The 16,187-nt window shown below is 38.7% G+C and overlaps 1 protein-coding gene across 5 annotated transcripts in view; it reads right to left on the bottom strand.

Moving 5' to 3' along the window:
• The window catches only part of NOL4 (nucleolar protein 4), a 269,070-nt gene that overhangs the window by 36,568 nt on the left and 216,315 nt on the right, over positions 1-16,187 (bottom strand). For 4 of the 5 annotated variants that reach the window (XM_077809017.1, XM_077809018.1, XM_077809020.1 and 1 more), the window contains one exon: positions 2,725-2,838. The exons of the other annotated variant lie outside the window; for it this stretch is intronic. In XM_077809017.1, the coding sequence (XP_077665143.1) occupies positions 2,725-2,838 (114 nt within the window). The remainder of the gene's footprint in view (positions 1-2,724; positions 2,839-16,187) is intronic. 5 annotated transcript variants of the gene reach the window in all.

Below are 16,187 nucleotides of genomic sequence, written 5' to 3'. Positions count from 1 at the left end.
AACAGAGGTCAAGAAGTCACCACCACATATGCCAAGTGTAGGGGCCAGGCACAATCCCAGTCCTTGTGTTCAGGGAGTGCAAGGACTCTGTAATTCTAGCATCAACAGTGGTAGACTCCCTAAAGTATGCGGGGAGATGCAAGGAAGTGGAGGTGGGTCCATGCAGTGGGAAATGAATGCTGCAGAACTTGAAAGGGTTTATCACCAACTGCACAACCCCTTCACTCTGAGAGGCAATATATCTGCCTCAGGCAGTTTTCAGCATAGATGGATACAAGTTTTCTGCATAGCAGGATTTATATATTGTAACTATGGCTAAGATTTTCTTAGGAGTCTAAGGGAGTTAAGTACCTAACTCCCTTTGGTTTGCAATGGAATCTGGTTGACTAACTCCCTGAGGCTCCTTTGAAAATCCCATCCTATATATTATATGTATAATATATAGGTCTATATAGATATAGATACATAGACTATTTACAGGCTATATTCTAAAAGAGCTGGCAGCAGGGATGCTCATTACACCTTGCTTCGCAGGACAGTCGGACTCCTTTGGACGATAAGTGGTGGTATCAGTACTGAGCTCCATTGGGTTTGCACAAGTGGAGCAGAGTTTTAATTCAAGGCTCCTAAGGCCTGACGCATTGAAGGGAGCTGCTGAATGAGCATGCTTATCAGACACTCTTAGCTTCCTGCCAGGACTACTCAATTTCTGTGCTGTGCTAGGGTCCTCCTGGCATGACTGATGACATAGTTGTTTTTCACCACAGCAACCTCATCCCCCTACAGGTTCCACTACTGGGATCTCTGCCAGAGCCTATGCTTGCGTAAACAGGCATAAGACTCAAGTAAATCTGCCCACGTATTTCAGAAACACACCGTGAAACTTTAGAATGGAAAATTATAGTTATGACGTTGCTGTAATTACTTACAATTGTCTCCATAGTGCCCCAAGCCCCTATTGCCAAAAAGAGTGAGGAAGGTGCAAGGATCAAGAATCCAACATATCTTCTGTGCAGGCAGCTTTGTGATCTTAACATGAACTTTTTAATTAAAAAGATTAATTGGGAGTTTTCATTGCTTCAGATTATGCATTTTAGAAGTAAAAATTAAAAGAAGTTACTTTTACATGCATCCGATGAAGTGAGCTGTAGCTCACGAAAGCTTATTCTCAAATAAATTGGTTAGTCTCTAAGGTGCCACAGGTACTCCTTTTCTTTTTGCGAATAGAGACTAACACGGCTGTTACTCTGAAAGAAGTTACTGTAAGTGCTACCAAAACCTGCAGGTGAAAGGAATTATCCAAATCCAGAAAATGCCTTAATAGTACTCAGTTAGGCTACCTCCTATAGTTTTGAAGTGTTTCTATTTAAGTCAATCTTTCACATTCTGGAGAGAATCCCAAGGGTTCTATTTTTCTTCACTGTCAATCTCTTTGTCACCCTGATTTGGCCTGACACCATCTTTGTGATCAGGGAGGAATGGTCAGGACAACTCTCCCTTTGGAGACTATCAATGCAACCAAAGTAACTGCTGTTAATATAACATTTTCCCTCTTCTCTCTGAGCTAAGCACATTTGTTCTGTGGTTCTGTTGCTTCCCAGACAGCAAATGACAGAACATAAAAAACTTCAAAATCTATATGAGAACAGCCCCTAAACTAACCAGCACTTATTAGATGTTTTATATACCTGTAACTAGTAGACCTTAAGGTGTATCCATAACGTTAATTGAAATGTCACAAAAGACAAAATATCAGCAAAAAGACATAGCAATATACATTTCCAGACTCTTAGCTATCAGCATTCAAAGGATAATCCTAAGCATCAACTGTTCCAAGAAAGGCTGTGAAGGAAGGCTACAGAAAGTAGATAAAGGCAAAACGTCCATCCCTTTGGAAAAGTGTATGCAAAGAAAAAGTTTATCAAGCATGAGTTTAAGTCAAGTTTCAATACAGTTGTGATGTTTTTGGGCTTTTACTTTACAATATCATCAGATAAAATAAAAAACATGTATTTTCTGAAATAAAAAGGTCCGACATTCACCATGATCCTGGAGCAATTAAAAAAGCAAAATTTAAGACTGGATATCACTTTGATTTTAAGTTGGAAAGGAAGCATGTTTCCAGCAAATAAAATGCAAACAGTTACAACTCTAACATACAGTATACTAGATACTGAATAATGTAAGAATAAAATAAGATAAATATTGATATGAATTTTAAAAGACTGATTTACAAGACAACTGATAGTACAGTAGTTTGGGAAATATCTCAGTAACCTTTCTACTAAAAACAAATAGGTCTTTTCACCCTTCATTATATTTATAAATTCACACACAGAGGAAGATTATACATATATAAATAATATAAAGTATAATTATATAATTGTATATACATATATATTTTATGCCTGCACTGTACATTATGTATATTATTTGTATATATAATATACACACATACAGTACATAACGTACACAACTATTACACACAGATGTATGATAATCTCTTTATCCATCCATTCACACTAGATATGCTCAACACATTTCTAAATACCTACACAAGGCATTTTCATGTATTTATTTAAAACATAAAATCTATAGACATTTAATTATTTTTGCTAACAGTAAATATAAGAGATGTACCACCCCTCTGTGTGATACTCTATGAAAATTACTCTCACTCCATTAATTATAAATATGGATGTGGTAGACCCCAAACAACAGTACCTGCTGTCTATCCAACCGCATTCTTTTTGCAGCATTTCTGCTTTCACTCTCACAGGCTGAAGCCAGGATACTCTCTGCTACTGCTGAAGTAAGGTGTGAGGGAATAGGTCGTGACTAAGAAAGAGAAAAAAAAAAACAAAAAAATGATTACTAGGATAATAACCAGACCAAACATAACCTGCTGTTTCCTTATCGGAGCACACAAAACTATCACATAGGCTGGAGGATCCATTCATTGAAATGTAATTTATATCAACAAAAAGTGGAAATGGAAATTGTAAAGATGAAAAATGAAAACTAGTTAGAGGTTAAAGCTCCAGTTGATCCACACAGATCCATCAAAAGCACTTTCTTTTCCCACAGCTCTATTGTCCATTGTATTTAGTCTGGCTCATTAGGCTACATTTTGAACAGACAGCGGCATATTCTCTGTGTTCCAGCAGCACCCAGGCTGTCTGATTCTTGCTAAGAAAATGTTTCATCCTGTACAACATATGACAGAGATGAGCAGTGTTTTTAAACTCGTTAAAAAAAAAAAAAAGAAAAGAAAAAAGACAGGCTTGAAACATCACTCAAACGTAGCAGATTGTCAGAACATTTCAGAGCAGTCCATATGTAATGTCATGAACATTTACATTTCTTGCTGCAATATGACTGATGATATTAAAATGATTTTTTAAAAATCTATATGTATTTTGACATAGTAACATATGTCAGGCCTCTATCAATTTACATAGCTTTCAAGGTTCCAGCTAAATTCTGAAACGCTCACATTACTAGTTTTACAACATTTACGTATTTTAGGTCTAAGCTGCATGTAAATCAAGTGAATCCTACAGTCTTATTAGCTCTACAGTTGGCTGTGAATGCAATAAAACGTTCTATAACAATTAAATAAGGACAATCACAGACTATTTGCATTCCTTTCTCTGTAATGATATGCAAAAATCATTTCACTGAAAGATGAAGCTCATAATGAATATCTCAACCTGTTTTCTTAATTAAGCTACACACAAAGATAGATCAGAAATTTCAAGAAAATAAGCCAAATGAGGATGATGTAATACACATTGTTATGGACACAAGCACATTTTAGTGGGCTAAAATATATTGAACCAGATCCTCAGCTTGTATAAGTTCGTATAGCTCCCTTTCCTGCTGATTAAATGGCCCAACATTTATTCTCTAGAGAATTTCATCAAATTTTAGTCAACAGAATAAATATGTACCCGCTAATGAAATACCACTGAGTATCAGAAACATACATTTTAAAGCATTTTCCAAACAAACTCAGAACAGGTTCTTTGAATTGGCACAGCTGACTTCATATTAAGAACAATATACCAAAATTATGAGCAACATGTTACCAAGACTTCATTTTTAACCAATAGAACACATCTTATTTCTCAGCTTTGGCTAACTGTATTTTAACAAGTAGTATCAATTTAATATATGATATTGTACCTCCCGTAATGGGTGGAATATAGCCTAACTTGCAGAGGGATGGAATGAGTGAACATATAGGTCTTCTCCATCTCTAAATACTACAGACTTGATTCTCCCCACACTTACACCAGAGTAAATCAAGAGTAAAATCAGTGGTGTTCCTCTGGTATAAAACAAATGTAAATAAGAGACAAAGTAGGTGTTGTGATCCTATAATAGAATATACATTCTGCCATGTCAGTGCAAAAGTCAAGTTCAAGAACTTGTTTTTCAACATAAACAATGAGTTCTCACGTATGTAAGAGGAAAATTGAGTTTAAGACGAGACTTGAGTGTCTGATATTAAATCCTGGTGTCATTAACAATCAAAAAACTTTAATATTTCAACACAAGTAGATGTGTTCCTCTGAGTTCTAGAGCAGGAGCGGGCAAACTTTTTGGCCCGAGAGCCACTTTGGGGTGCGAAACTGTATGGAGGGCCGGGTAGGAAAGGCTGTGCCCCCCAAACAGCCTGTCCCCATCCACCCCCCCCCACTCCTTGTCCCCTGACTGCCCCAGCCCCTAACCGTGCACCCCCAGGATCCAACCCCCATCCAACTCCCCCTGCTCCCTATCCCTGTCCCCTGACTGCCCTCACCTCTATCCACACCCCCGCCCCCTGAGAGGCCCCCCGGGTCTCCCACACCTATCCAAGCACCCCAACCCCTATGCACATCTCTGCCCGCTGACAGGCCCCCTGGGACCCCACCCCCATCCAACCCCACCTGCTACCAGTCTCCAGACTGTCCCAACCCCTATTCACACCTCCGCCGCCTGACAAGCCCCTCGGGATTCCCGCGCCTTTCCAACCACCCCGTTCCCCCCCGACCATCTCCCCCAACCTCTGCCCCATCCAACCACCCCCTGCTCTCTGTCCCCTGACTGCCCTCCCGGGACCTCCTACCCAACCTCCCACCACCACCACTGCCCCCTTACCATGCTGCTCAGAGAGGCAGGACCTCGCAGCCCCACTGCCCGCATGGCGGTGTAGCTGTGGGGGAGGGGCCGGGGGCTAGCCTCCCCGGCCAGGAGCTCAAGGGCGGGCAGGATGGTCCTGCAGGCCTGATGTGGCCCGCGGGCCATAGTTTGCCCACCTCTGTTCTAGAGCAAGGCAGTAGCCTTATTAGAAAGGGATGTTTTCGCTGATGAGCTATTGCACTAATTTAGTCTTCTAGAGTTGCTAGATTATTCAGAGTGCATCATTGCTTAACTTCGCCATGCTATTTTCATGCTGTGTCCCCTTATGTATTAGGTGGCAGTCTCACTATTAATACCATTGTTTTATAAACTCCTCAAGGTACACTGACTATGGAGTCTGCCAGATGATATGGAAACAGTCACACCGTGGCAAACCTGATTTCCAGAGTACCAGAAGCAAGAGCATATATCTAGCAAATTCCTACAGGTCAAATCTTTAGTTAGAGCACAAACAAAACATACCTCTATGTGGAGACCTATGGGCAGATAAATGGGCCAGAAAATTACATGTCCAACCAGATATTAAAATGACTCCAAATCCTTCCAGATTACGTTCCCATAAAGGAAACATAGGTTCACCAAAACATCTGTAAAACAACGTTTTGGCCACCAGTAATATCAAGCAGTCAAGTGATCTTCACAGACCCAGAAAGTGGCAATAATTTCTATCACCTAAAATACAGAACCTAATATTTAGCATCTGGAGAGTCAGAGGAGACTTTTTTATCGGAAAACAGGGTGGGTCCTGGGGGAGTAGAAAGGGAACATCTACTTCTTGCAAGATGTGCTATAAATCCCCTGTCTTTTATCCTGGTTGCTATGGATGACTCTTGGTACACTAGTGTAAAGGATAAACTGCGGAAAACTTATCAGGAAAATTCAGCGTAAGCCTGAATCATCTGAGAAACAAAAATATTATAAAAATATTTTATTCATTATCCATTTTATTCATTTATCCTCTCATTCAGGAAGCTGTTCAGGAGGTTAATTTAGGTTCAGATTCTGCTGATTTTACTCAGGTTGAGTAGTATCTTACTTTGGGATTGATTCAATGGCAGCATCAAACCCTTTGTTACCGATAGAACATACTTAGCATTGCTGTTTCATATATAATAACTCTTTCCGACTCACAGCCAGGGCTTGGTTCTCTTTACACTCAACACTGGTTTAAACCAGGAAAAATTCCACGGGAGTTACACAAGTGGAGAATCGGGCCTCCAATCTTTTCTACACCAACATAGAGGACTCAAAGACCTATTTTGATTCTTGTGGTATCAAGACAGACAAATTGATTCAAAAATGACAAAGAAAATATAAGCTTTAGAACATGGAAGAGAGGCAAGTGAAAATCTCTGTATCCTCCTTTATTTATGTTTCAGTAATTTTACGATGAAGAGAGAACATTGATGGATAAAACTTGAAGAGGATCTTAAGAGCAGTTTGGTAGATAGACCCTGGAAAACTAGCATATACCTCTGTCCATCCCATGACATTTGTATTGGAAATCCCCATTTGTTCACTTGGAAAATGAAAATAGGCACTCATATAACTGAAACAATAGTAGTATTTTGCATGTGTATATACAATACAACCTTAGAGTTACGAACACTTTGGGAATGGAGGTTGTTTGTAACTCTGAAATGTCCGTAACTCTGAACAAAACATTCTGGCTGTTCTTTCAAAAGTTTACAACTGAACATTGACTTAATGCTGCTTTGAAACTTTACTATGCCAAAGAAAAATGCTACTTTTAACCATCTTAATTTAAATGAAACAAGCACAGAAACAGTTTCCTGACCTTGTCAAATCTTTTTTTTTTAAATTTTTCCCTTTATATTTTTAATAGTTTATGTTTAACACACTACTATTCTGTACAGTATTTGGGTTTTGGGTTATTTTTTTTTTTCGTCCCTGCTGCCTGATTGCCTACTGCCAGTTCCAAAGAGGTGTGTGGTTGACCAGTCAGTTTGTAACTCTAGTGTTTGTAACTCTGAGGTTCTACTGTAGTGCCTTCCAGCTATACACCATTGAGGGCAACAGCCAACTTGTGCTGAGCATGTAACACAACAGAGGAAGTAAGGAAATTTTGGCCCAGGGCAAAAGGACTACCTATCTATCCTTACACAAAAGATCACAGGTTTGGGTCTTTGGCATCTACATAGAATGGATCTTGGGTTTTAAGGTCTTCTTCAAATGACTCACATACACTAAGCTTAATAAAACTCCATTTACCAATCTCAGAGAGATGAATAGCCACGTCCACCCCTGCAGCATTTGAACCTGTGGCTCCAGGGAATTCACACCTGATGCTTATACCACTAACGAATATTAAACAGAGAAAGTCAACAGGAATAATTTAATCTTTGTTTCTTCAATTGCAGAAAAGTCCCCAAATGTATCTTGCAGAAGGATTGAGAGTAGGGATGATACCTAGAAAAGTGTTGTTGATGGAACACTTGTGACCCACTTCTGTTTTTGGGGTAGCAGAAAAATGCTCCGTATCCCTGACTAATTAAATTGCCAATATGTTGCTTCATTTTCAGGTCACATTCTGCGCTAGTCGGAGGTAGCTTCAATACTGCTTCTGTCTAGACAATTATCTGTATTTAAAGAAATGACGATTTCACTATGTGAACACAAAACCATTGCATTGTATTAACCACGACTTTACGTAAGGTTTAAGGGGATGGCTATTTTGTCCAAATCAGAAGCAGAGGTAGGCACTAGCATGAAGATACTCGCTCACTATCCTTTCATAGTCATGCACCCCTACCATGCCTTTTGTAGAAATCTTACAAAATACTGGAAGCTATATTTGCAGATTTAATTGTACAAAAATGGCATTGCTCTGTAACATGGAGAGTCAAAGAACTATGGGCCTGATTTCAAATAATTTGAAGTCAAAGGAATATCTGCCTTTACTGTAATGGAATTTGGATCAGGCATTCAAAGATGGTAAATCAATAATCAATAGTATATTGAACTAATTAAGCATATTTACCTGTGAAAAAGCACTGCAAGGTGGTTGATTCTTTTACTGAATTGAAATTTGAATAGCTTGGTCGTGAATCACAAAAAAAAATGGCTTACCTGTGTATCTGATCTGCTTGCTTAATATAACAGAGATTGTCATATTTCTTATTAGGGATATAATATAAATCTATTGTGCAAGTCACTCAAATATGAGATAGCCATAGTCTCAGTTTAAAGTGATGTACATAAACAGTATCTTCATGGAAAACATAAATATCCTTTTTGCCATATAAACACAAACCTCATATTTCTATATAAACTAAAAATAAGCTGTCATGTGTTAGGTATAGATATAGTTATTGGTGAAAGTCTGACAAAATGTAGATAATGATTTCCTGGAAGACATTTGTTTAAGCTGAAAAGGTCCAGATATCCCTTGTGGAGAAGTTTGCAATGGTACTGCACATATTCTAAACAGAGAGCTGTAGTCCATACGATTACTATTTTGGCACATTTCATGAGGCTAATATTAACTTAGAGCACAAATAAATGCCTACGTTTTCATACAGAAATTTGGTCTAAGTGCTCTAAGATTTATGTTTCACAAAGGTCTGAGTCAATTCATAAAAAAGCAGAGAGCTAACAATAAAGAATGGATGAGGCACGTGTGAACCCCCCTACTCCCCGCTGAAAAACTGAACTTTAGATCAGGATATTTGTACAGAAATACTCCCCAATATTTTAGGCCAATTAATGTTGAAAACTAGACTCTCCAAATACTAGGTGACATTACTTGTAAACACAGACCTGCACACACTACTTTCTCTTTTGCTTACAGACACCAGTACAAATGTATGGATGGGAATGAACCTTAAATGTTACCTTAATACAAAAAGCATATGGGCTAAAATTTTCAAAGGTATGTCGGCTCCTCAAGATGCAGACAGGTACCTACTCAGATTCTCAAAAGGGCCTAATTGTCTAACTTCCATTGATTTCCCACTAGGTGCCTGTCTGCATCTTTAGGCATGTAAATACCTTTGTCCGATAGTGTACCAATTGTACTTCAGTTCTTGTAATACACAGCTTAAGAATGGTTTAATACTAACACACATGTTATTAGTCACAACTTTTTCACCGTAGTATATAAGATCCTCCACACATTTATATTAATATTTAGCACTTATATAACACTTTTCCTATGAAAATCTTTAACTGATTTACAAGAGAAAATAATAATCATCTTCAAATTACAGATTTTTAACAATTTTAATCATAAACTATGGAACTGGGCTATATTTACATTTTGTCTCATCTCACACTTTTTTCAGCCTACACAATACTGTGATGTCAATTAAATAGAAAAATCTCAACCGTAAGAGTACTACATAACTTATACTCACCGACATCTTGTTAAAGAATTAAGATTGCAAAGGATTCTTGAGAAATGTATTGGGTTTTTTTCTGAAGCACTCACACACACTAGGAAGCATGCAATTCAAACCTAACACAATAGGCTTGTTTGAGCTTTATACTGTTTATAGGTTGAAGTACAGTACTGCACTCTATTGGATGTACTGGTATAATTTTTATTTAGCACTAGCTCTTCGTAAAATATGAAGAATTTGATTGTCATTTTAATGCTTGCAGCACTGTAGTTTTCCTTGAACTTTCACATATTTTACTTATTCTTTCAGTCTACATAGATGCATTGATAAATATCCAATTCCAACATCTATTAGTGAACTAAAAGAAACAACTAGAAACAACTGGAAAAAGTAAAAAACCCAGGGTACTTTTGTGCATGCACTGTGGAGGTCAGGTTATTTTTCAGTTTTCAGAAGTATGTTTAATTGAATTATCATATATTGCCATTTGATTATGACAGTGTCTAAATTACAATGCCATATTCCCGTCTGCACATAATATTTTCAATATGTACTGGGAAAAGGCTCACTATATGCTCTTTGCTCCTCAGAACCCAGTTTGGTACCAATGTGCAGGAGTATGTGCTGTAGATCCTAGGAGTAGCTCAGACTTGCAGTACTTCCAGAACAAAAAGGAAGCAAGGTCCACTTAACATTTCAAAATGGTCTACATTGCCCCTTATGTCCCTTAAGCACTCCCTGCTCCAAGTCAGAGACGTCAAGCTGTAGTAACAACCACTTGGGATGTGTGTACAGAAAAGCATGAAGGGATAGAGGCAACCAAGTGACACATGCCAGACAATCACAAATCTCCCTTTGTTTGTTGGGGTTGCCAGCCCTCCAGGATTGTCCTGGAGTCTCCAGGAATTAAAGGTTAGAGAACTTTGGTGGATAGTGGGAATGCAGTGGACATAATATTACTGGACTTCAACCAGGCTTTTGACACAGTCCCACATGACATTCTGATAAGTAAAATGGAGAAATGTGGGCTTAGCGGAACTACCAATTAAGTGGATATATAATTGGTTAAACTGCAAACAAAGAGTAACTATTAATATATTTTCCACTGAATGCATCCGATGAAGTGAACTGTAGCTCACAAAATCTTACGCTCAAATAAATTTGTTAGTCTCTAAGGTGCTCCTTTTCTTTTTGCGAATACAGACTAACACGCCTGCTACTCTGAAACCTATTAATGGAATGGTGTTGGATTGGAGGGAGAACTCAAGTGCGGTTCCACAGGGATCTCTTCTGGGTCCGATGTTGTTTAACATCTTTATTAATGACCCGGATGTAGGATCAGGGAGCATGCTGATCAAATATGCAGATGGCACAAAGCTGGCGGGGGAGAAGGGGAGGGTTGCCAATACTTTGGAGGATAGGGCTATGATTCAGAGGGATCTTGGAGAACTGGGTTATAGACAACAAAATGAAATTCAACAAATACAAATGTAAGGTGCTACACTTAGGGAAGAAAAAACAATGGCACAAATACAGAATGGGGGTTAGCTGGCTTGGCAGCAGCACTGCTAAGAAGGATCTGGGAGTTATGGTGAATCACAACCGCCACATGAGTCAGCAAAGAGATGCTGTTGCAAAAAAAGCAAGTGCAATTTTAGGTTGCATTAACAGAGGCAAGTCACAGGAGGTGATAGTACCGCTCTGCTTGGTGTTGGTTAGGCGTCAGCTGGAGTGCTGTGTCCAATTTTGATCACCAATGTAAAGAAAGAATGTGGAGAAACCGGAAAGAATCCAGAAGTGAGTGACAAAGATGATCAAAGGGATGTAATGCAAGTCATATGAGCAAAGGCTGAAGGAACTGGGTATGTTTAGTTGGAAAAGAGGATATTAAGGGTTGCGGGTGGACACGATAGCAGTCTTCTCTTATGTGAAAGGCTGCCATAAAGAAGATGGAGAAAATTGTTCTCTTGCCACAGAGGGCAAGACAAGAGGCAATGGGTTCAAACTACAGCAGAGCAGATTTAGATTAAATTTCAGGAAAAAAATTCTTAACTGTCAGAACAATAGGACAATGGAACAGACTGCCTAGGGAGGTTGTGGAAGATCCTTCCCTGGAAATTTTCAAAAGGAGGTTGGATTGCCATCTATCTTAGATGGTTTAGATACAACAAATCCTGTATCTTGGCAGGGGGTTATTAGAGTAGAAGGGACCGCAAGGGTTATCTAACCCTAGGATTCCATGATTAATATTTAATTAAAGATTATGTCATGTGATGGAACCTCCAGGAATATGTCCACCCAAAACCGGCAACCCTATCGGTTGTGGATACACAAAGGGCCAAATCCTGCTCCAATTACTCATGAGTAGTCTCAGTGAGGTCAACAGGACTACTTGCATGAGCAAGGTGAGCAGGATTTGGTCCTACATGTTAAAATGGTACTTCACAGTGGAAATGACAGAGGGGTTTAGGGATTGTTGGATGTCAGAGACCACTGACCCATACAATTATATACCTATGAGTATATCTATACTACGAGCTAGGGGTGTGATTCCCAGCTCACATACACATACTTGTGCTAGCTCTTATACAGACTACAAACAAAAGGGGTTCAGGCAGTTTGCACTTGACATGGCTAGCTTGTGCCACCGCTCACCGCTGCCCACACTACCATAGCTACATTACTATTGCTAGCATGTTAGCTCAATGAGAGCTAGGGCACGTATGTGCACATGAGCTGGGAGTCCCAACCCTTGCTCATAGCATAGACATAGCCTAAGTGTTTGTACCACTCAAGCTGTAGTCTTCTCCTGTCACTCACTTCAGCATATAAATGAGGCGTTAATGACATATACAATTTGGATGGCCAAGGACTGGCTAGTCTGCTGGTGCACCGCTTTGGATCAGTGTTTTGGGCTTCCATGTTACCTCCATATGATTGTATGGAAAGCAGATATATGAACAATATTGGTGGTTGGGAAACGGGGGTGAGGGGAGAGGAGACAGAGGGGTTTGGTAAAGAGCCATCAGCTAGACAAGAACAGATAATTAGTGCAGAGAGTACAACATGCAGGGGATCAGCTCCCCCAACTTGACTAGCCCCTCAAATGGCTGGGATTCACACCTCCCTCATGGCCTGATCCAACTCATTGATTTAAATGGATTGGGGTTTCAGGCAGTAAACAGCCATGCATCAATACTTCAAAGAGCCAGGAAACAGGGAGTTTGCCTGACTTTTATTTCCTCTTTGGCTTAAGCAAATGTACTCAACCTGGAACCCTATGTTATACTACACACCTATGTCCTAACAGGACAATACACATAATAAAATACTACTTTAGCAAAGTGCCTGACATAAAACCAGATCCACAATCTAGAAAGAACTAGAAATATGAACATTTATTGTCATTTTGAGCTTTACTGTATAGCTCATCAAAACTTTTAAGTCCAACCTTTTTCTGATGAAAAATTACCTTTTTCAAAATGAAAACCCTGTTGCAAAAAGCTTTGTTTGTTTGTTTGAGTTTTTTTGTTTTTGTTTTAAATTCTAGACCTTCATTGAAATTGCCATTTTCAACATTTCGATTTTTGGGTTTTTCCCCATCTGCCTTTTCGTAAATGAATAGACTAGAATAAATGATATCTAGGTATTGGGGTTTCTTCACTTTTAAAATTTTTTTCCATGTGTGATTCTAACTTCTCAAAACTTCTTCAACTTTTGCAAGGTTACTGAGGAAAAATGAAACTAAATGAAACCCACATCTGAAGAAGTGGGGTTTTTTTACCCGCGAAAGCTTATGCCCAAATAAATCTGTTAGTCTTCAAGGTGCCACCGGACTCCTCATTGTTTCTGTGGATACAGACTAACACGGCTACCCCTCTGATACTTGAAACTAGTTCTGTTTCTCAGTGGCTTTTGAAAAGTTGGAGAAGTTTTGAAAGGTTAAAGGAGCAAAAGGAAAATAAGAAAATTAAAAAACAAGTCTGATCGTTATATCATCATCATCAGTTTTATTGCACTATGGGGGGAAAAGGAAAAAAGGGGAGAATTTGAAAATTCAAGAAATCAATTTAAAAAATTGCAAAAAGTTTGTTTCAAATTCTGGAAAAAATTCAAAACGTCAAATTTTTTCACAAAACTGTTTTTCCTTTTTTCAATAAGCTATATTTATCGGGATTTTTTGAACTACTCAGTGTCACCCTTTTACTACCTTAATCCCATCATTCACCAAGACAAGAACTGTGTGCTTTGAAAAGGCAAATGATATAGCATTAGAGAAAGGGATGGAGTATGTAATGGATTAAGGCATCTAAAACCATTCACAGAAGATCTGTATGCAACTGTATTTGTGGTAATTTTCTAAATGTTTCCATCTTATTTATCAGGATTAGCTATACATGTTTGCACCCACAGGCCTTAATCTGGCTGAAAAACCTATGACCTCTACAGCCGTGAATCCCAGAAACTGCAAGGGTAGCTGATCTATTCAGCATTAAGTTCAATAAATTGGTGAAAGCTTTGCCCCATCCCTCCAAAACCCAAACTGTGAAGTGACTAAATCATTTTGGGTCCCACCTTGAGATGTTAAAAGGCCTGGATTTTAGAAAGTCCCTTGAAAATCAAGCCCCTTTAAAGTGTCTGAAGTTGGGCACCCAAAAATTGAAATCACTAGCTACTTTTGAAAATCTTGGATCACGAGTACATCTCCACAATTGCAAATCCTGATTTGTCACCCTCTTCAATCCCCTTTCCAACCTCATCCATGTCTATGCCTACTCAGCAGTCAAATGCAGCTAAAATCGGAGTGGTGAAATATGGAACGATAAAAAAGATGGAAGCTCTCCATTTTTTGTTTTTGTGCTGGGATGGGGTGTGTAGGGGTGGTCGTTGTTAAGGTCCTAAGTGGGAGAATGTGTTCAGGCATTCTGTCTCTCCTTTCTTCCTCATCCGTGCTGTCAAATCCATTCTTGAGCTCACATAGGGAAAGCCATTTATGATTAGCCTGTACTTGCCAGTTTGTAATAAATAAATAATAATGTGCCCTTTGATATTATTAATTTGGCCTCAGTCAGAATCAGGGCCTCATTGTGCTGGGAGCTGTTTTTTCCTGTGTTTTCTTCCACAATCTCTGCCTCAAAGAGCTTGCAACCTTGATCTTGCACAGTAATGGATGTGGGTGGAAAGGTCCACCCAAACATATCACATTGCAGAATGAGAGTCTAAGTTAAGACTGGACACAGCAAATGAGAGTAACAATAGGTGAAAAGGGGAGGAAGGAAAAGGGTAACAGTAACAAGACCACATAGTTACTTAGGCTAGTATGTGCATAACTTGTTTTCAGATCATCTATATGTTTGTTTCTCTTCCAGAATATAAATATGTAAACAGACATAAGGAAGCACTAGTGGTCTTCTACGTAGCCTTTCCCAGGTGCCAGTTTCCCAGAGACACATAAGCAGAGCTGAGTCTTGAGAAAGGATCGAAGGAGAAGAGTGTAGTAGTCATTGGATCAGTTCAGAGAGGCCCCACTTATAGAGCACTTTCCATCAGAGGATTTCAAGCAACCTTAGATATATTAAAGAACTAAGCCTTTTCATCACCCCCATGAAGTCAGTATGTATTATTAGCTCCATTTTATAGGTGGGAAAACCAAGAGAAAGCAATTAAATGACTTGCTTAACATCATAGAGTACTTTGGTGGTAGAGCCAGGACTATAACCCAGATCTCCCTATTTTCAGTCCCAGTAAACAACTTTCTTCTTCATTAAATGGTAAGATTAAGAAAACACATTATCTAGTTTCAATCTTTCAATGGATTATTAAAAACCATAGAGAGTGGGAGGAGAAATATGATTTTACAGTTGACAAGAAATACTTTGACAAAGTCCTTTTAATGGATATGTTTATGTCAGAACAAAAATGATGGTGCACATTTAAGAGCTAAATAATCAAAGGGTGAAAAGATTCCAGACATGGAAAACTCTTTTCACTGAATATTTTTAATAGGAAACTAGGCAAACAGATTTGGGGTCCATGCAATGGTCAGCTGTCACAAGTATAAATAGGGTAACTTTAAGCAATCTTTTAAAAACAGGATATTAATACTGAGAAGCACATTAGCGAGCAACATGAACACTCATGAAACCAAACCTTTTCTAGTGCCTCAGACCTACAACTGGCCTGTTATGCAGTAAGAGGTGTTGTTTGGATTACAGATGGCAAATAAGTGACAGAAGCAAGCCTGAGGCATGCTTTATATTCTTTATCACACTGAGTCTTTCACTAATTAAACTTAGTGTTTACATTTTCTCTTAAACACCATAGCACCAAGCCGTAGATAGCTGTGCTATTCCACAAGTATTGCTGAATTGACATATGACACATACATTATCAGATTATTCTGTTTCCTCTTGAAACTACATGCTCAAAATGTATCATTTTTGCCCTGAACAAAATGAAAGATAAGTTGTATTAAATACATGTAGGGTAAAAAGGCATCTCCTGTGGAGATCATTATCTGACATCCTATTTAATATAACGACAGTAGTGCAATAGCTCCTGAGGATATCATTATCCTGTTTTGCTGTATTTCAGCATAACACCTGATTCAGATCAACACCAACATGTCTTTTTCATGAT

This window comes from Eretmochelys imbricata, chromosome 2 (genome assembly GCF_965152235.1).
Source record: "Eretmochelys imbricata isolate rEreImb1 chromosome 2, rEreImb1.hap1, whole genome shotgun sequence".
Taxonomy (NCBI): Eukaryota; Metazoa; Chordata; order Testudines; family Cheloniidae; genus Eretmochelys; species Eretmochelys imbricata.
This window is presented reverse-complemented; position numbering and strand designations above follow the sequence as displayed.